The sequence below is a fragment of the Pelodiscus sinensis genome, chromosome 23 (assembly GCF_052426305.1).
Source record: "Pelodiscus sinensis isolate ZL-2025 chromosome 23, ASM5242630v1, whole genome shotgun sequence".
NCBI lineage: Eukaryota > Metazoa > Chordata > Testudines > Trionychidae > Pelodiscus > Pelodiscus sinensis.
In genome coordinates, this window is record NC_143074.1 from 23144354 (window position 1) to 23164473 (window position 20120).

The window sequence follows — 20120 nt, forward strand, 5'->3', positions numbered from 1 at the left end:
GGAACTTTTTTAGGGTCAGGGGCGGCTGCGCCACAGAAAAATCAGCCAGGGGCCGCACACAAGTGAGAAGCAAAAAAAACCCCTCATTGATGTGGCCCCCAACTGAGGGGGCCCCACGTTCCCCTTGCCCACCAGAGCCTCGGAGGACCCAGCCTAGTAGATGTTGGGGGCTCTAGCCCTGCGGTGGGGCAGCAGGGGGGCTAGAGCACCGATGCAGGCTCCCCAATGCTGGGGGGGTTCTGAGTCGATCCAGGCAAGGGGGCGGGGAGTGCACCTGGCCCCTAGGCCTGAGGTTCCCCACCCCTGTGCTAGACCCTGGCTGCGGCTGGCCACAGTAGAAGGGGTGGAGACTGAGGACTGTTGATACCCCAGAAGGGGGTGTGAGACCGGTGTGGTGGGCAGTACTGGAAGGCAGTGTCCCGAAGAAGACGCCAGGATCCTGGGAATGATGCAAGTCCAGAGCAGAGTGTGGGGAGAGTGCAGAAAATGATGGGTGAGACACTGGCCGGTAGGGGGTGCCCTGCTGAGGCATAAGCAAATTCCCAAGGTGGCCAGCAGGAGGCGCTGGGGCGGTAAGTCTCCATGCTGCTTCCCTTCCAAGTAGATCAGTTCACAGCAGTGTAGGCAATTTAGCTTCCGTTCCAAAATACCAGACAATCTGAGCACAGGCCCAGAGGCCCGCTACACATTCATGTTTCGTAATCCCTGCTTTGACATTGACTCCTCCTGTGACCTTAGGAAAGTCACTTAATCTTGTCTGTCTCTGATGCCACTGCTGTTACATCAATAAGGTTAATGACACCAGCTGACTCAACTCCGGGGGTGTTCTCGGGGTTAATATCTGCAGAGTGATTACAGGATCTGAAGATACTGTTCTGACTATTCGTCTGTAGGGCGAGTTAAATAATTTGGGACAAAAATGTCAAAGGTGCAGTGAGAAATTTGATGAAATCTCTGCTCAGTGGCCCAACCCGAAAATGCTCCTCCATTTCTCATGCTGCCATCAGGCACCTATAGATTTGCCCCCCAAATCCCACTAAACCACCTAACTGGATAGTCACCTCGCTGCTGGATTGAGGAATCCAGGTTCACTTCCCCAGTGGATTTTCTCGCCGTGGCTTTTATGGCATCCATCACGTTGCAGCTGATTTCAGTGTTCCATGCAGATTGTTTTGGAGACAGTGTCCTAAAGCTACCAGAAAGGCAGGGGAGGAGAAACATATTTGTACATGCTATTTTGGTATATTAGCTGCCAGGGATAGTGATACCCGGCTCTTACAGAGCCCTCTTCCTCACTTAATCACAAGTATCTTTCATAACAGCCGGGTAGGGATATTTATTCCGTAGTGGAACTTCTGTATCTGAAAAGCATTTTTCTGGGGCTTAGTGGGAGCTTGGGGCCAGTTCTCAAGTACTTTGATTATGCCACTTTAAATGAGAGTTAAAATGGGCGCTTAGAGCCATGCTCATTCATGCGAGGTGGGCAACCTGTGGGTTCTGTGTGTGGCCCACAAGACATTTCGTTACCGTTGCCCACGCCCAGCGTTGCCACGTTCGGCTGGTTTCCTCCCGTGTTGGTTTTTTCCTAGCGGTACGTGTATTACAAAAGTGACACCCACGTACAACAAGGGCAAGTGTGGTGAGGTGCGGGCTGATGGCACACAACAGTGCCGGTGAGAGCCGGGTGCTCCCTCTGCGTCCAATGCCAGCGCTGCTGCGGTTCCACTGGCGCACCCCGCACGTTCTAGGGACGCCAGCGCTGTTACCAACACGGCCCTGTCCCGGGAGACCGCCTTGCTTCCGACAATCCTGCGGCCCCCTAAGATGAAGGGGGGCCACTCGTGTGGCCCACTCACTACTCTACCGCAGGGAGGGGCAATCTAGGCGAGGGTTTAACGCCCACGATCCACACGGCTCGTCGAAATGGACACTCCTCTGCAGCAGGGAGCAGGGTCTGGTTTGTCCAAGAAACCTGACGGTAAATCAAAGGAACCGAGGAACTGCTCCTGTTCACCCAAATAATGAAGGAGACGGCTGAGCTATGGCTACACGCCAACTTTCCTGTTACAGGAAATACAGCAGAGATCATGGGCGGAGTTGAAACCAGCTGGCCCCTTCCATTCTGCCTGAAGCCTCTTCTGCCGTCCCTCCTCTGCCGGGGCCCAGACACCCCTATTACATGGCCAGTGCCCCCAACCTCAGCTCTGGGCGGGTGGCGGTACAGCCACAGTGCCCTCAAATCCAGCCTTGGCGCGCCAGGTGGGGGACAGACTGCTTGGGACCCTCAGCCTGTAAAAGCCGCTGCATACGGCTGAGATTTTCCCCAACTCCTGAAGGGAAACAAATCAGGCCAGAGGCAGCTTGCGACTGGAGGAAGGCCTGCTGAAAACAGAGAGCTGAAACATCAAAGGGGTTAGGACACTAATCCCACGGACAGAGCAGCTGCCATGCGAGCTGTTCCCATTGTGACATCGCTTGAAGAACGTAGCGAAACATCTCCGAGGGGTCTCTGGGTTCGTCTGTAACTTTTAAAACAACATGGGGCCCTGTGGGGCCATAGAGCCTAACCAAAACATAGAGACTCATGAGCTCTCGTGGGCAAAAGCAGCTCATCGTCTGAGGAAGGGGGTTTGCCCATGAAAACTCATGGTCCTATATATTTGTTAGTCTCTAAGGGTACGTCTAGACTACATGGCTCCGTCGACGGAGGTCGATAAAGGGCTTTCAGGTCAGCGCAGGAGTGTCCAGACTAGCGCGCTGAGCCGACAAACAGCTGATCAGCTGTATGTCGGCTCAGCGCGGCAGCCATTTAAATTTAAATAAAGCCGCGATTATTTAAATCACAGCTTCATTTCCCTCTGCCGATCAGCCTAATTTATATGGCTCCATCGATGGAGCCATGTAGTTTAGACACACCCTAAGGTGCCACAGGACTCCTCGTTATAGCAAAATACGTTACTGATGCACAGTTTGTCTATGTGTATCCCACTCACCTGCTGGGGGTGGCTCTGTCCCGGGGAGCGGCACTTAGACCACTTACAGAGAGCGAGAGACTCAGTCTGCTCTGCAGCCTTAGCTAAGTGCCAGCTGGCTTTTAGCTCAAGCTGCAGAGGCTCCTGCACTAAGTTCCCAAGGTCCCACGTTCGATTCCACCTGTCAGTGTTACGTGTGCATAGTCTGAACACTCCAAAGCCTTGCAGCCCTGAACTTGAACAAATCATAGGGTACACCGACCAAGCGCCCCATTACGCATCGCTTCCTGTACCTGACCCCAGCCGGATCATTTCTTTCAGGAGCACCTTCAAATTGATATTCTCTCTGGTCTTGCTTAGTGTGCTTCAGGCTTGCTCTCGCAGGACAGCTGGCACGGGAGCCATTCAACCCCTGTAAAAACCAAATGACCCCCCAATGGCAATGAGTGATCTTTACTAAAAGTGCCACCTTTCAGCCCGTTCTGTACTTCTCATGGACTGGAAGCTGGGTTTATAGAGCGCCTTTAGTGGTCCACTTACCCCTAAAGAGTTGTAGTAACTAATGAGTTAGCTTTGGTTGAGAACCACTGATCTATGTGTATCCTTGGGGGTCCACAGAGGTTTTCCAGGGGATACATCAGCTACTCTAGATATTTGCCTAGGCTTACAACAGGCTACATATAAGGCACTAGCAAAGTCAGTCCAAACTAAAATTTCATACAATGTCTTGTTTACACTGCTCTAATCACAATATACTGAAACGTAAGTACAACACTTATATTCCAATTGATTTATTTTATAATTATATGTTTCAAAAATGAGAGAGTCGGCCATTTTTCCATCTCCGAGGGGTCACTGTGTTAGTCTGTAATTTTAAAAACAACAAGTAGTCCTGGGGCACCTTAGGCCTGGTCTACACGAGGGATGGAAGCGACTAGTCGACTAGCCGATAAGCACAAGCTTATCGGATAGTCGAGAAGTGACTTGACTAGTCGCTTCCCCCTTCCCTTTGCTGCCGACATCAGAGAGAGGCAGCAAGGAGGGGGAGCAGGAGCCGGTGCTGGGGGGAGCCGGCTTAAAACCCAGCTCCCTCCAGCACCGTCTCCATGGGGGGGGCAGGGGTGCAGCAGGGAAACGGAGCGAGCAGAACTGAAGCGTCCCCACTCACGCTGGTTCCCACTGTGGCCACATCAGCCTTTGAAATGTACCAGGGGCCGGAGGGGCTCTTGTACATTTCAAAGGCTGAAGCGCTGCAGTGGCAACACGGGGACTCTTTGAATTCCTGCTGGCCCCGTGCTCCCTGCAGCGCCCCCCCTTTGCTGCCTCTATGAAAGGCCGCAAGGGGGGGGGGGGGGGGCCAGGAGCCAGTGCTGGGGGAAGCAGAGGCTGCGGGGAGGGGTCCCAGTAGGGAGCTGGGCCTCCCGGCGGACAGGGATTGCTGCCACCAAGCAGCCCCTGTTTGTGGCAGCCAGGGTTGGTCGTGGGTAGCGGCTGCTCCGGCACTAGCCCGTCTGCGGCGGACCGGGCTGTCCACCACGAACAGGGGCTGCTGGACTCAGCGCAAGCCAGGAGCGAGTAGTCCCGGTCCCGCTGATCACTGCGCCTCTGCGGCAGCTCTTACTGTATTTAAAATGCAGAGTTGCAGCGCGGGTGGCTCCTGGAGCCGGCACATGCCGGGACTGCTCAGACCTGGCTCAAAGCGACTCCTGGAGCTACTCCCCTGCGGCTCTGCAGAGCGGTGCTATCGACGAATCGTGGAGTCGATACAAATTGCATCGACTATACGATTAGCCTAATAACCACATTTTAACATCCTGAGTCTACACCAAGACCTTCGTCTGAAATAACCCCCCGCAAGTTCGAATTTGTAAGCGGTGTCCACACTACCAAGCCCTTTATTCTGGACTCAGGGGCCACAGGATTCGAACTCTGCACGCCTGCTTTTCATGAGGAATAACGCCCTGCCCCCCCAGCCATACTGGGCATGCTCCACGTGGTGGGGCAGTATAAAAGGGAGCAGCTCAGCTCCGTCTGGACTGGACACAGGAGAAGAAGGACCTGCTACAGGAGCACCAGAACTTCAGAGACTCTGCCCGTTGGGCCGTGCTGTCCTGCAACCAAAGGGCTACTGTGTGGACTCTAGCCATTAGGACATGCTGCCCTGCAACTTGAGAGCTATTATATAGACTAGCCACTAGGCTGTACTGCCCTGTAACCAAACAACTATTATATGGACTCTAGCCACTAGGCCATGCTGCCCTGCACTCAAGGGCTACTAGAGAGACTTGGGCCATTAGGCTACACTGCCTCAGCATGACGGACTGACTCAGATCACAGAGAGATTGACAAGAATGCCGGCAGGGTCTACACACCCCCGTGACCTCGCCCGCACAGGATGGGGTGTGTATACACCGTGACAGCGCCCCAGTCCCATGGAAGCCACAGCACGTCTGAGGATCTGGGCTCTAGTACTTTGGGAAACAGATCCACAGTCTGCATTCTTTGTCCTGTCAGGTGAGAGAGGCACATAGGTGCCACCCCAGGTCTCAATGACTCCAAAGAGGACAGTGCCCAGTCTGGAAGGGGGCCACACAGATTTACCGCTAACCGATGCGTGAGCAGCTCCTCCAAAGACCTCTGGCTCTCTTCGGCTTCTCGCTGCGCTTTCTCTCGCAGGCTGGCCAGCTGCTCTTCCTGCTGGAGCCGGTCGGCCTGCAGGGGGAGAAAATTGTGGGTCTTAAAAAGTATTTTTAAATTGATGGCAATGAGCCACTGTGAACGCCTCCCAGGGACCTTGTCAATGCTGAGAGCCGAAAGAATTGTTTGTACGATGCTGCAGCAAACTGGTCCGTGAACCTCGGCTTTTCCTGGAAACCCTACGATAATAAAAGTGGCAGGGGTGTGTGAAAGGATGACGAATTCATGTAAGGAAGTGGGGCTCAGTTTCAAGTTGCAAACATGTCGTGCGGGGTTTTTCTTTAAATGATGCTACATCATAACTATTTTTAAACCTGTGGGAAGTAACTTGCAAGATTCAACACACAAAGCCAAATTCCCCTCATGTGAGCAAGCCCTATTGGCTTCCGAGAGGCTGGCCAGAATTCAGAATTGGTCTCCCCTGGTTGAAATCTAGTTAATTCTGGAAAATAGCATTAAGGACTCCTTCATCCTCCGTACAAATTCTGGCTAACAGAAAAAGTACCCATGATGTCCACCAGGGTTGTCAGTTCTGGTTAGATGTATTCCAAGCAGTTTCATCACATGATACCTTTATTTAAAGATGAATCTTTAATTCCTGGGGACTCCTGGACAATCCAGGAGCAGCGTTCCCTGGAAGCTGTGCGCTTGTGTGGCCAGTCAGGAGAAATTCAGATGCTGCCTAGTGGATTAGCAGAGCACCCACAGCTAGGTTTTGTTTTTACAGGTGGTGCACATTCACACATGCCTTGGTGCACGTAAAAAATTATTCCACACATTAATGGAAAAAATTCCGCACATGCATGGAAAAGATTAGAGGGGACATTGTTCTGGAGCGTTGGCATCTCTAAAGTAGGGGATGTAAGCGACTAGTCAACAAAGTAGTTGACTAATCGCTTCCCCCCCCCCCCCCCCGCTGCCTCTATCAGAAAGAAGCTGCAAGGGGGGGAGAAACAGGAAGGGGTACTGGAAGGAGCCAGCTTAACAGCCAGTTCCCCCCAGCTCCAGCTCCGTGGAAGGGGGCAGGGCCGCCGCGGTGGCGTTCCACCTTTGAAATGTACAAGAGTCCCCACTGAGGCTCTTGTACATTTCAAAGCAGAAGCGTCGCCTGGAGCCAGCAGACTGAGTCCCCTGCTGGCCCCGGGCTCCATGTGTCACTTCAATCTTTGAAATGCACAAGAGCTCCCGCTGGGGCTCTGGTACATTTCAAAGGCGGAACGCCACCTCCGGGGCCCTGGGGGCACTTCCGCCTTTGAAATGTACCAGAGCCCCAGCAGGGCGGGCTCTTGCTCCATTTCAAAGCGGAAGTGCCCTCATCGACTAGTCAATAGACATTCCATCGACTGTTCGATTAGTTGATTCATTTAATTTGAACACCCCTACCCTAACGTCCACTGATCCCCACCACCCCAGTGGCCTTCACATCCTGGCTGCTCTCTGGCCTTTTGGTGTTTCAGGCGTGCTAGTGACCCTCACCTGCCACACAGCTGGAGCTGGGGCCAAAGGGCAACTTTGAAGGTACGGGAAAGTCCAGACCCGGTGCGATGGTCTCTACGTATGGTCCTGCTCTTTGGAAGTCACCACCAACACCCCCATTGACCTCGGCTGCAGCAGGCTGGGGTGCTGCCTCCTCCAGCTGAGGACACTGTGTCTCCCAGGAGCAATTCAGCCTGGTCTGCTGGTGCTAGAATTGGGTCTGCCCGTGGGGAATCGGATCCTTGAGCATTGACCCCAGGAGGCCACACAGCGGTAGACCGAACGCTGCCGGCGGCAGGCACCCCGCAGGAAGGCGTGTGCAGAAATACCCAACCTCTCTTTACACAGAGCGCTGCATCCGCGTTCTGCTTTGCGGAGGGAGCTACGGTACCTTCAGTTTGTCAGCCAGCCTCCGAGACGTTTGCTGTATGGTTTCAAAGTGATCCCGGTAACTCTCTGCAGGGTCTGTGCATCTGGGGTCTCCGCCTAGGAAAGGTGAGAAGCCAGAGAGAACATCTGAGTGTTCAGCCACAAATGAACGCTGAAGAATGGCCAGGACCCGCTGTACGTCTGCGGGTAGAAGTGCATTCGAGAGAGCATCCCGTGCTTTCCCACAGAGTCAACAGGGCATGAGCTGGAGCGAGTGGCATTGTCAGAGCTGTGCTGAGACCTGCACCTCCAGCAATGGCACCTCCAGGTTCACAGCCCCACAGCAGCCATGGCAAAGGGACAGCCAGGAACTCAGAGGACCCCAGTGCTGTCCCAGGGATCCAGGCCAAGAGGAAAAGTTACTGCTCTGCCTATTCTGTGCTATGCATGGCCCCCCAGCCTGTCCCAGATCCACAGACTCGGGGATCAGGCGCAGGGAGTCCTAGAGCATCCAGAACCGTATCACGTTCTGGCCAAGACCGTATCACGAAAGCCGCAAAAATCAGCACTGACTCCGAGCTCCCACCAACCCCACACGCTCAAGTCCTGCCACAGTTAAATGGAGTGAAACACTCACGTATGGCTGCTCTGCTGAGCAAGGATGGCCGGCTGGATCCAGGCTCTGTCCAGCGTTATGTGACCATAGAATCCTAAAGCTGGAAGAGACCTCAGGAGTCATCAAGTCCAGCTCCCTGCCCAAAGCAGGACCGGTCCCAACTCAATCAACCCAGCCAGGGCTTTGTCAAGCCGAGACTTAAAAACTTCCAGGGATGGAGATTCCACCCCCTCCCTAGGGAACCCAGCCCAGTGCTTCCCCACCCGTCTAGGGAAATCGTTTTTCCTAATCTCCAACCTAGACCTCCCCACTGCAACTTGAGACCATTGCTCCTCAGTCTGCCACCACTGAGACCAGCCTCTCTCCAGCCTCTTTGGAACCTCCCTGCAGGAAGTTGAAGGCTGCTCTTAAATCCCCCCTCACCCTTCTCCTCTGCAGATTAAATACGTCTATAATCTAGCCACGTTTGACAGGCTCCCCCAGATCTCTGCAATGCTTGGAGGCTGCTAGGCCCTCCAGGTAGCATATTATGACAGATGATGCACAGTCATGTGGTAGCTACACAGGAGGAAGGAAGCGCGTGGACATGACCACGGGTGTTTCAGCCCCTCCTTGGATCTCCTTTCAGAGGCCTTCCCAGTTGGCTTTCGGGCCTCTATTCGTTTGTCCGGTATGTCCGATTTTGTAAACCCCCTGGGCTGTCTCTCTTCGGAGGGCGTACTCTCCCGTTAGCTTGCGCCCTCGTCTTAGGGGCTACGTGTACACGGCCTGAGAGAAACATCCAGGGGCATCACCTTGGAACGGCTCTCTTCTCTGAGGACAGTGAGCTGGCTAAAAGGTGGGGCGGGGAGGAGGGCAGGCTAAAGGAACCAGGTTCTCCTAGTTTGTCTCCTGAGCACTGGGACGTTAGCCACAGGACTAGGGCTTTGACGCTGTCCAGTGAGTTGCCTGACAGCCCAGCCTGAAATGTACTTTAAGGGCAGGGTCCGCACTGGACAAGCCCAGCCTCTCCCCAGCTGCATACTGCCAGGACACAGGAGGCCTGCAGGGGCGAGAGTGGTCTACCTGCCCCACACACAGACTTGGCCTAGGGTCTCAGGGAATGGATCAGCACAGAGGTGTCTGGTTTTCCGTCGCTCTGTGTCTCTCCCAGCTCGGCGAGGAATCACGTGTGTGATTGTGGCTCTCAGGGCACATGCCTGAGCTACGAGGGAGACCGGGATGGGCTCCGCTGCTGACCTGGAAGCTTGGTGCAGCTGGACCGCGGGGTCCCACATCCCAACGAGGGGGTGCAAGGCGGGGAGAGCTGCACATCAGGAGTGCGCTTCGGCGCCCAGAGTTCAAGGCACTGCCTGGATGCTGCCCAGACCCATGAGCTTGGAAGAAGGCGCCTGTCACAAAAGGGAGAGGGCTACGGTAACGCTGCTGCAGACGCAGGAAAAAAATGTTTCTAGCCCCAGGAGCACAATGTGATTTTGCTCCCTTCTTTGCTGCTGGCTGATCTTCAGACATGAACTCTTGCAGCACGAGGGGCAGAGAAAAGGGGGGGAACTTCGCAGCGGGCGTGCTGCCGGTGGCACTGGATAAGGGCTTCCTGCCGTCTCCGAGAGCAGCTGGGAGGCTGCTCTAACGTACCCAGGGCTGCTTCAGCCATTGGGGCAGCCTGGAATCTAGCGGGTGCAAAGTGGGATGATCCCACCTTTTCCTCCTCCTCTCGGCGCCGCACCGCCAGCATGCTCACGCGGAGGCACAGACGATCAGCTTTCAGACCTCGATGCAGCCGTGTCAGACGGCTGGTTGCACTCCCCCATTCGTCCATGGGGCCTGCTTCTCCCAGCGCTGCCCTGCCGCAGGGATCCTTTCACTTTGTCAAGGAGGAACAAGCCCAGCACCGCGGCACATTGATGCTGTCGCTTGTTCTCACTCTCGGTGCTACTTCCTTGTAACAACTCTCTGGCCCGTTGCCCGAGAGGGCTGCGTCTCTCCACTGCAGACGTAGTGCTGAGCCTGGTGCCTTTCAGGCTGACGATAGTTTCATTGTTTCCCTGTCTGTCTAAGCTGCTAACTTCTGACTTAGGCTTACAGGCTCCACCTACACCCCACATCCCTTCTGGCAGCGTGTAGGATCCGAGCAGCGACGTCCCCCAGCCCTAGGACATAAGAACATAAGAACGGCCGGACTGGGTCAGACCAAAGGTCCTTCTAGCCCAGGGTCCTGTCTGCTGACAGTGGCCAATACCGGGTGCCCCCGAGGAAGGGGGGACAACAGGGAATCCTCACGTGATCCCTCTCCGGTCATCCATCTCCAGACAAACAGAGGCTAGAGACACCATTCCTACCCCTCCTGGCTAATAACCATTGAGGGGCCTAACCTACATGAACAGGGCCGGCCTGAGCCCCTTTGGCGCCCTGGGCTCAGGCGCGCAACAGCGCCCCTGGGCGCACGGCACATGCGCTGCCCAGCCCGGCCTGGCCAATGCTGCTGGCGCGCGTGCCGGGCCATGCAGAACCCCGCAGCCGTGGGGGAAGGGTGCTGCTGGCTGGTGCCATGGGGCTGGCGCTCCAGGAGCCGGGCACGCAGTGCCTGATGGCAGCTGTAAGGGACGCCGCACGCCCCTGGCAGCTGCCATCAGGCGCCCCCCATCAGTTGGCGCCCTGGGCAGCTGCCCGGCTCACCTGTGCCTCAGTCCGGCCCTGTCCATGGATCTATCTAGCTCTGTTTTGAACCCTGTTGAAGTCCTGACCTTCCCACATGCTCTGGCAAGGAGGGTGCATTCAAAGCCCCCCTTATCTGGCTAAATTTCACAGACTCCATCCTATTCCAAATTTCCAATAGCATTAAAAAAACATACTGGAGTGATCATACAATGGGACTCCTTATGAAATCATTTGCCTCTACACCTGCATAAGCCAAGTCAACTCTATAGACGTCCCGCTTCGGATCATTCGGAGATCTGGGCTCCACGGCTCAGTTTTCTAATCACTTGACGTTAGGCAGACGCACTTACTGCTGCTTTGTTCCAGGGCAGCCCCCCTTCTTTCTGCCAGTGTCAGCGCTCAACCCCCTACCGCAAAGAGACGCCCATTCCAAGTGGCAAGTGCGTCAATGCAGCTTGGAGACGCCTGACTATCCCAGGCCTGGAAGGAGCCTCGAGAGGCAGGCCTGCCGACAGCGGGGGGCAAAGGAAGCAGTTGCCCCAGGGGCCTGGTGATTCGAAAGGGTCCAGGGCTGCTACTGCAGCAGTGGTGGTGGCCGGAGCCCCGGAGTGTCACGGCTCTGAAAGCTGCGGGGGAGTGCATTGCATTCTGAGCAGTGTGGGGGGCTGGCTGCCCAAGGCCACGCCCCTTCTGCCCAAGGCCACGCCCCTTCTGCCCAAGATCCCGCCCCTTCCTGGAATATGGAGCCACCTCCCCCATCTTGCCATGGGGCCCATAAAGGCTGTTAGCGCCCCTGCAAGAGGTCATCAAGTCCAGTCTCTCACGGCAGGACCCAGCACCATCTAGACCATCCCTGACAGGTGTCTGTCCAACCTGCTCTTCACGATCTCCAGTGATGGAGATTCCTTCCTAGGCAATTTGCCCCTGGACTCAACCACCCTGAAAGCTGGGAAGTTTTTCCTAATGTGCAACTTAAACCTCCCTTGCTGCAATTTAAGCCCATTGTGCCTGGTCCTATCATCAGAGGCCAAGGAGAACAATTTTTCCTCTCCTCCTTGTAACACCCTATTTGGAACTTGAAAGCTTCTATCCTGTCCCCTCTCAGTCTTCGCTTTTCCAGACTAAACAAGCCCAATTTTTTCAATCTTCCCTCACAGGTCCTCTTTTCTAGACCTTTAATCGTTTTTTTACTCGACCTGCTGAAGCTTGGGAGAAGAGTGTGGCACAGAATGAGAGTTTGCGGGGTGTGGGGAGGAGATCTCTTGCTGCACAAACAGTGCCTGGTCTGATTTATCGGTCAGACTGAACAATGCCAACAGCCCTCGAAAGGGGAAAGGTCAAAGAAGGGGAAAGTTGGGAGTGATGAAAATCAGAGCAATTTTCTTTATTGATTCAAGGGGAAAGCTACACTTTCATAGCCCCACACTGAAGGGTCTCACTGCAAAATACTTTAAAGCCAGTTGGAAGTCAAAGACCAAACTTGTTTGAGCTTTGCTGGGCAAGGAGGTTGTATGATGTGAAATGCACGAGGTAGGGCTTTAATTCCTACTACAGTAGACTTCCAATATTCCGGAACCTATGGGACCTAGGTGGTACCGTATTATCAGATATGCTGGACTATCAGGAGGTACTATAAGCTGGTTATATATATACACTGAATACATTATATACTGTATATAAAGTGTTCTTAACCCTTTTCATTGTACATACTGTATACAGTATACTGTAATGTTTTAGTTTTTTTAAGCCTTTTTAACCCTTTTTGCTCTGTTCAGCTGCTGCCGCTGTTACCTTGTAACTCATTTTTGGCCGAAGCTCGCTCACTAGGCTCTTGCCATTTTGATGCCGGACTATCAGGAGTGCCGGACTATTGGATGCCAGACTATTGGCGTTTTACTGTATATTAGCTTAAACCAAAACACCAGAGGAATCTAGTCTTGGTCTTTTCAGTTTGAGGATAGTTAGTGGAAGCTGTGATGTTACAATTCTCTGCCTTGCTTTTATCACGTCTCCGGGTTCTACAAACAAGAGCCTAGCTCCCTCTGCTGACACGAAAGGTTATTACCAGTCTGCAAAGGAAGGAATTGGTTTCATGTATAAATTGGTATATATGGTTGTGACTACTTTCTTCCACTATTTGATCTGAGGAAGTGGGTCTGGCCCACGAAAGCTCATCATCTAATAAACCATCTTGTTAGTCTTTAAAGTGCTACATTGTCCTGCATTTTGCTTCTATCACTACCTTTTCTGTGTGCTTCCAGTGACATTACGTTTTAAGTCTAGCACACAGGTAGTCCCAATGCTCATGAAATAGTTTAAAACATCTGCTGTGCTCTAGCTTGAATGATAAAAGAAAAAAGGGGGGATCTCAGGTCAGCCATGGGCTTGACACTGAAATTCACTTTTATCTACGAAGATCCCAGTCAGGAAATACGTGTCCTATGCTTCTGTGATTCGGACTCGTGAGCAGCCCCTTACTTTCCCCAGACCTCTTTACTGAAAATCATCCCAAGCACACGAGCAGACTATAAGACTGGCCATTAAGAGTAAGAGTTTCAAAAGCACTTAAGGCCCCTTTTCAAAGGGGATTTAGGTATCTAAGAGACGCTATGTTAAATAACATGCATGTTAACCTAGATAATAGATAAGCTATACCTTTATGATAGTGTATCTCTGTCCACACTGTGATATACTGGTTGGACCTGTCTAGTCCAGCACACTCTGGTCTGGCAACATCCGTGGTCTGGCATGACTGGAGTTAGCTGGATGCCCGTTTATTAGGAGTGTGACCAAGTTTCCCGCAGTCCCATAAAGTCTGGTTACAGCCACCAGTCCGGGCACTCAGTGTTTGGTGCTGTGATTTAGTCTAATTGACTCCTCGATGTCTTCTAAGAGCCCAGGAAGCAGTAGCAGTGTTGGTGATGCTGCTAGACAATAGCAACCTCCCGGGGTCCAGCAGATTCTCTGGTTTGGCCCCAGTCAGTTTCACGGGGGCCGGACAGGAGAGGTTCGACCTGTACTTACATCTGTTTCTAAACCAATGTAGTTACAGAAGTGCAGACACTGTGCGCAGATAGGGCCTTGTGTGCTCACCTGCTGTTAGTGCCTCCTCTATATACACGTTAGCTTTTGAGGGCTGCATATTTAAGGTGGCATTCTGGGTCCAGCCCCACTGATTTCAACAGGCACAAGATTTGGTCCAGCGCGGATTATTTAAATCTTATAAACAATTCGGGTATGTCTACACGGCAAAGTTATTTCGAAATAACAGCAGTTATTTCGAAATAACTTTCCTAGTGTCTACACAGCCATTCCATTATTTCGAAATTAATTCGAAATAGCGGAGGGCTTATTTTGAAATTGGCAAACCTCATTCCACAAGGAATACCGCCAATTTCGAAACTGCTATTTTAGAAATAAGCGCTGTGTAGACTAAATAAGTGCTATTTCGAAATAGGGGGCCTCCAGCGCTTTCCAGGGTGCCCTGCTGGCCGCCCGGGCCACAAGGTAACTTCTGACCTGATGCCCTGCCAGAACCGGTTCCAACCAGCCTTAAATGCGATTCAACGTCCACTCAGTGTGGACGTGCTATTTCGAAATAGAAAAACGCTATTTTGAAATGCATTTTGTGTGTAGACATGTTATTTTGAAATAAGCTATTTCGAATTAACTGTTTTGAAATTAGACATTTTGAAATAATGCTGTTGTGTAGCATTAGTGTACTCTTCCAGGGTCGGCTCCTGTGCAGGCAAAACTCATTTGAGCTGCTGGAGTTTTTCCTGAAACAAGGGCAATAAAGAGTACGACGTCTGGGGCTGCCATTTTTCAGTGACCTTTTAGTGTGTGTTCCCACCTTGGCCTCGTGCTGCAGTGGGGCTGCCCCCAAATTAAAATGCAGCCCAGGACCCTGCAGACGGGTGGCTGGTGTTAATCGGAATCGGGAGACTATTTCCTTACCAGCTTAGTGGCTTTCAACCTACGGGTCACGACCCGGTCAGCACTGGGTCATGGAATGTCGGGCGCTAGGTCCCGTTGCTGCCGGGGATCAGGTGAGCAGTAGGGGTGGGGGGGCTAAGGCTGCTCCCTGCCTGTCTTGCACTGCAGACTGCGCTGCACCCCAGAAGCAGCCGGCAGCAGGCCCAGCTCCTAAGGGTGTGGGGTCTGGGGGGAATGCACAGGGCTCCATGCACTGCCCTGCCCTGAGCACTGGCCCTGCACTCCCATTGGCTGGAAACCTATTGCTGGCTGCTTCTGGAGCACAGCATAGCCTGCAGTGCCAGGAGAGGCAGGAAGCTGCCTTAGCTCCTCCCGCTGCACCACTGACTGGGAGCCACTCGAGGTCAGCCCCTCCTGACCTACCCCCAAAGCCGAAGCCCCTTCCTACGCCCCAAAGCTCTCGTCCTCAGCCCCGCCCCACAGCCCACAATCTAGTCACATGATGTTGGGTCGCGGCACCAACCATTTTCTTCAACTGGGTCATGAGAAAAAAAGGTTGAAAACTGTTGCAGCGCCCTCTGTTTCCTGCCTAAATGGACAGGTGTGTGTGTCTACTAAAGACAAGGGTTGCTTCCCACTGGACATCTTCCCAGTGAGTCCTTGTGGCGTTTGCTGGGGGTCTGTCAGAGAGAACCACTTGTCTATATGAAGTGGGCAGTCCATTGTATTTGAGAGGGGCTGTGGATTTTATAAGGAAACCTTGACGTGTCAAGAGCCAGGGATGGGCTCTTTCTCTTAACTCTAGGTGACCAATATTAACAATATTAGCTATTTTGCAAGCTCCCACTTGTTCTGCTGCCTTCTGTTGTATACTTGAAGGCTGTGTCTAGACTGGCCAGTTTTTCTGGAAAATCAGCCGCTTTTCCGGAAAAACTTGCCAGCTGTCTACACTGGCTGCTTGAATTTCCACAAAAGCACTGACTTGCTACTATTCTGCTGCCGTTCAGGCAAAAGTCCCTTTTGCGCAAAAGAGCCAGTGTAGACAGCTGAGATTTGTTTTCCGCAAAAAAGCCCCGATCCTGAAAATGGCGATCAGGGCTTTTTTGCAGAAAAGCGCGTCTAGATTGGCACAGATGCTTTTCCGCAAAAAGTGCTTTTGCGGAAAAGCGTCCGTGCCAATCTAGACGCTTTGTTCCGAAAATGCTTTTAACGGAAAACTTTTCCATTAAAAGCATTTCCGGAAAATCATGCCAATCTAGACGCAGCAGAAGAGTTTCAGAATTACCCAGGAGCAATTAGCACTCGGGGGGTGTATACATATGTTACAGATAAATATTTACATTTTGGAGTGATCTCTATAATTGCGCCTCATTATGCAAGCTGCACTGCAGAACTGACTTGCACGCTTTTCTGCAAAAGAGAGTCCCAGTTTCCACAGATTTTTGTTGACTAATAATAGAGATGTAGCTGTGTTAGTCTGGTCTTGCTGAAACAAACGACAGGACTATGCAACTTTAAGGACTAATGAGATGGTTTATTAGGGGATGAGCTTTCGTGGGCCAGACCCACTTCCTCAGATCAAACTGTGGAAGAAAATTGGCACAACCATATATACCAAAGGGATACAATCAAAAAAATGCGAACACAGATAAAATTAACAAATCAGATTTTAGAACAGAGGGAGGATCGGGGGGGAGGTTAGTGTCTATGAAATAATGATATTAGGGGTGATAATTGCCCATTACAAAGATAGCTTCCCCAATTATCACCCCTAATAACTTCTATATGTGTTCACTTTTTTTTTTATTGTATCCCTTTCATATGTATGGTCGTGCCAATTTTCTTCCGCTATTTGATCTGAGGAAGTGGGTCTGGCCCACGAAAGCTCATCACCTAATAAACCATCTTGTGAGTCTTTAAAGTTGCATGGTCCTGTCTTTTGTTTCAGCAAGACCAGACTCACAAGATGGTTTATTAGGTGATGAGCTTTCGTGGGCCAGACCCACTTCCTCAGATCAAATAGTGGAAGAAAATTGGCACGACCATACATACGAAAGGGATACAATCAAAAAAAAGTGAACACATATAATAGCTATTGGGGTGATAATTGGGGAAGCTATCTTTGTAATGGGCAGTTATCACCCCTAATATCATTAGCTCATAGAAACTAACCTCCCCCCAATCCCTCCTCTGTTCTAAAATCTGATTTGTCAATTTTATATGTGTTCACATTTTTTTGATTGTGGAAGAAAATTGGCACGACCATATATACCAAAGGGATACAGTTTGATCTGAGGAAGCGGGTCAGTTGCTGGAGCGCCAGTAGCAGTCTCCGGGCGCTGGAGGGCTGGCGGGAGAAGGGTAGGCCTCAGCCCCTGCCCTTTCCACCCATGGTCCTGCCCCTTCCGAGCACCCTAGCCAGAGGACCAGCAACTCCGTTAGCCCTCCTGCGTATGCACCCCCCATCTGCCAGCGGGGTAAGCATTGCTCTTCGTGACCTGTTCTTCAAATCTATAGCGTCCCTAAAAATGACAAGACCTTGCCTTCCCGAGGAAGCTGTGACGCAGGCTGGGTTCAGACCAACGGCCTCTATCTCTGCAAATGCTCGGGGCTTGCAAAGACTTTTATCCCGTATACAAGCCAGGCAGAAGTTTCTATCGTCGTCAAACTATAGGTGGCAGGGGGCTTTCCTCGCTTATCAAGAGATTGCAACATCAGGCCCTTGCCCATTAATGCCGGGTGAGTGAAACACCCTTCGTTCAACGGGAAACGCTGCAGACAAGAGACTTAGTCTCCAAACATCTGAACTGCCCTTCCTATTGGTTGGAGATTGAGGATGAGGCCAAATAAATCATGCTGATTTGCTCACTCCCCTCCTAAATCCAATATTGCATATAAAATCTTGGGGGGCAACAGGGAAGCATCCTTAATAAGAGCAAAGTACCCTCTTTGGAGAAAGATTATCTGGGCTTGTTCTTTTGTCTCCGAAAATCCCTCAAAACAATGCACCATCTGCTACAGTTTGGCAAAAAGAAGCCAAGGTCTCCTCTGACAAACGCACACGCTTGCTATTGTTTGCTCCTTAACCCTTTCAACGGCAGACTTTCCCTTGTCTCTATGCAAACGTTTATTTAGAGTATCAAATGACATCGCTGTGCAGCATCAACCTTCCCCCAGGAATCCTCAGTTCAACTCTTGCCTCGGCCACTGACCTTGGTTAACTTGTTTAAAAGCTCCCTGCCTCAGTTTCCCCACCGGCACAACTGTCCCGGGTGTACCAAAGCAGGTGTTGGGAGGGTTACATCGTAAAGCTTTTTGAGATCTTCCAACAAAGCCTCCAGGGGCTACAAAAGCATACGACAATACAATAGCAGTAGCACAATCGGTGCGCTTCTTCTCAATGAGACACGTTTGTTACAGCTACAGCTGGCTACAAAAAAAAAGGAAGGGTTTTTTTTCACAACAAAGCTCATGCTCTCCCCCTCCCCTTTTTGTGTGCGTGCCAGAGTTTGACATTTCAATGACCATTTTAGCGGAAACATCAACAATTCAAAAAACCTCTGACTACCCCGTGTCACAATTGGCATTGTCACCTTCCCTTCATGCAGGACAGGCGAGACCCTAGGGTATCGTTACAAAGTGCCTTAGCAATGCAACCAATAACTACTGCATTATGAGACCCTTCTTTGTTAAACCCCGTCTTACCCAAGTTGTCCTCAGTTTCTTTTTGCATCCTGATCCTTCGTGCTGGAAATGCGCAGGATTCAAATCCATGACTGAGAGATGCTCCGCGACTTCGCCTAGGAGAGGGTGAAATCATTTCGGCTTGATTCCAGGCTTCAGGAAGAGCATCAGCGATGGAGGGAGTCCTTTGATTTGCTGGATGTCTCTCTGGCCTGTGACAAGCCCACAACAAAATACACGTTGGATGTCAGATGTGAGTGCGAGAAATCCTTACAAATTATATATAATGTGAACGAGAAAACATGTATAATGGGGTCAGAAATTGACCTCAAATTTGTCTTGGATTAAATCAATAGAAGCTAGATTTATACCAATATTGTATATACAATCTGGAAGAAGTGGGCAACCATGAAGCATCCTTAATATGAGCAAGGGCTTTTTCAAAGTACCCTCTTTGGAGAAAGTGGATTTTGTGTCAACTTGCCTTTCAATGCTGGGCCTGATTCTGCATTTCTCAATGAACCCTGGGGGAGCAAAGGATGGAAGCTACATGTAGCGTCACTAGAAACCCTTCCCCCAGTCTCTTGAGGAAATAGCGAGTGCAGAAATGGACACAGAAAACCTTTTGCATGACTCCAGAATCTCGCTGCCTAAAACTGCTTCAGTCTGTCATAACGATAAGACTGTGATTCTCGAATGCCTTTCATGTGAGGATCTCAAAGCACCTTACAAACAGGAATGAGTAAACCTGTGAGGTAATGAATTTGCTACTGCTTATATTGTCCACAGGCCCAGATCAGGGCCTCATTTTGTTAGGTGCTAGACACACACACACGCACATGCGCGCGCGCACACACACACACACACACACACACACACACACGCTGGCCTCATTTTGTTAGGTGCTAGACACACACACACACACACGCACATGCGCGCGCACACACACACACACACACACACACACACACACACACACGCTGTCCTGAAGAGCTTACAGTCTATGGATAATGATTCCTATTTTACAGATGGGAAAACAGAGGCAGGGGCAAAGCAACTTGGCAGAAGCCATGCAGAGTCACAAAATGGTGACGCGTGTCTAGGATTCCTCCTCCTGAAGGTGTGCTCAGAACTCTCAGCAAGAAGTTTTACTAAACGGCAACAAACCAATTAGGAGCCTGGGAAACAGCAGCAGACCAGAGGAAAAGCATGGTCATGGGGATAAGAGCAAAGAAGTAGGCGGTCAGAGTCCTCTGTTCTATTCCCAACTCCATTTGAGACACCCGTGGAAAATCACCTGATCTCTGTCAGCTTCCACACCTATAAAACAGACCAGCAAAACTGGCATTTCCAATTAGATTCCATTAGCAAACACACGTTAGAAGCAGAGATACTGATAGGAGTAGAGCGTTTTATAGTGGGTTATAAACACACCACAAGAAAGTGTGTTAGCGAGCTATAAGCAATTTGCTGGACTTTGTACCAATGGGGTAACCAGTTAGTAAAATGTTACTTTTATTTGTTAACCCTTTCATAAACGGAAGCTTCACATAGCATTGGACCAAAAATCATACCCAACCCCCCCAACCTTGAGAAGCTAAAGAGGCACCTAGTTCCCTATCCCATTTACTGCTTCCTCAGAGCTGGATTTTTCAGCGCTCCTGAAAATGGAAATAATGACCCTGCTGTTCCGAGGCTGAATCGATTAGAGC

General features: G+C 51.3%; 1 protein-coding gene across 1 annotated transcript in view; it reads right to left on the bottom strand.

Annotated features, from left to right (window-relative positions):
- The window catches only part of CCDC187 (coiled-coil domain containing 187), an 88188-nt gene that overhangs the window by 39369 nt on the left and 28699 nt on the right, over positions 1 to 20120 (bottom strand). The window contains 5 exon segments of the mRNA XM_089772849.1: positions 1062 to 1192; positions 3266 to 3384; positions 5574 to 5684; positions 7537 to 7631; positions 18430 to 18620. Of these exon segments, the coding sequence (XP_089628975.1) occupies positions 1062 to 1192; positions 3266 to 3384; positions 5574 to 5684; positions 7537 to 7631; positions 18430 to 18620 (647 nt within the window).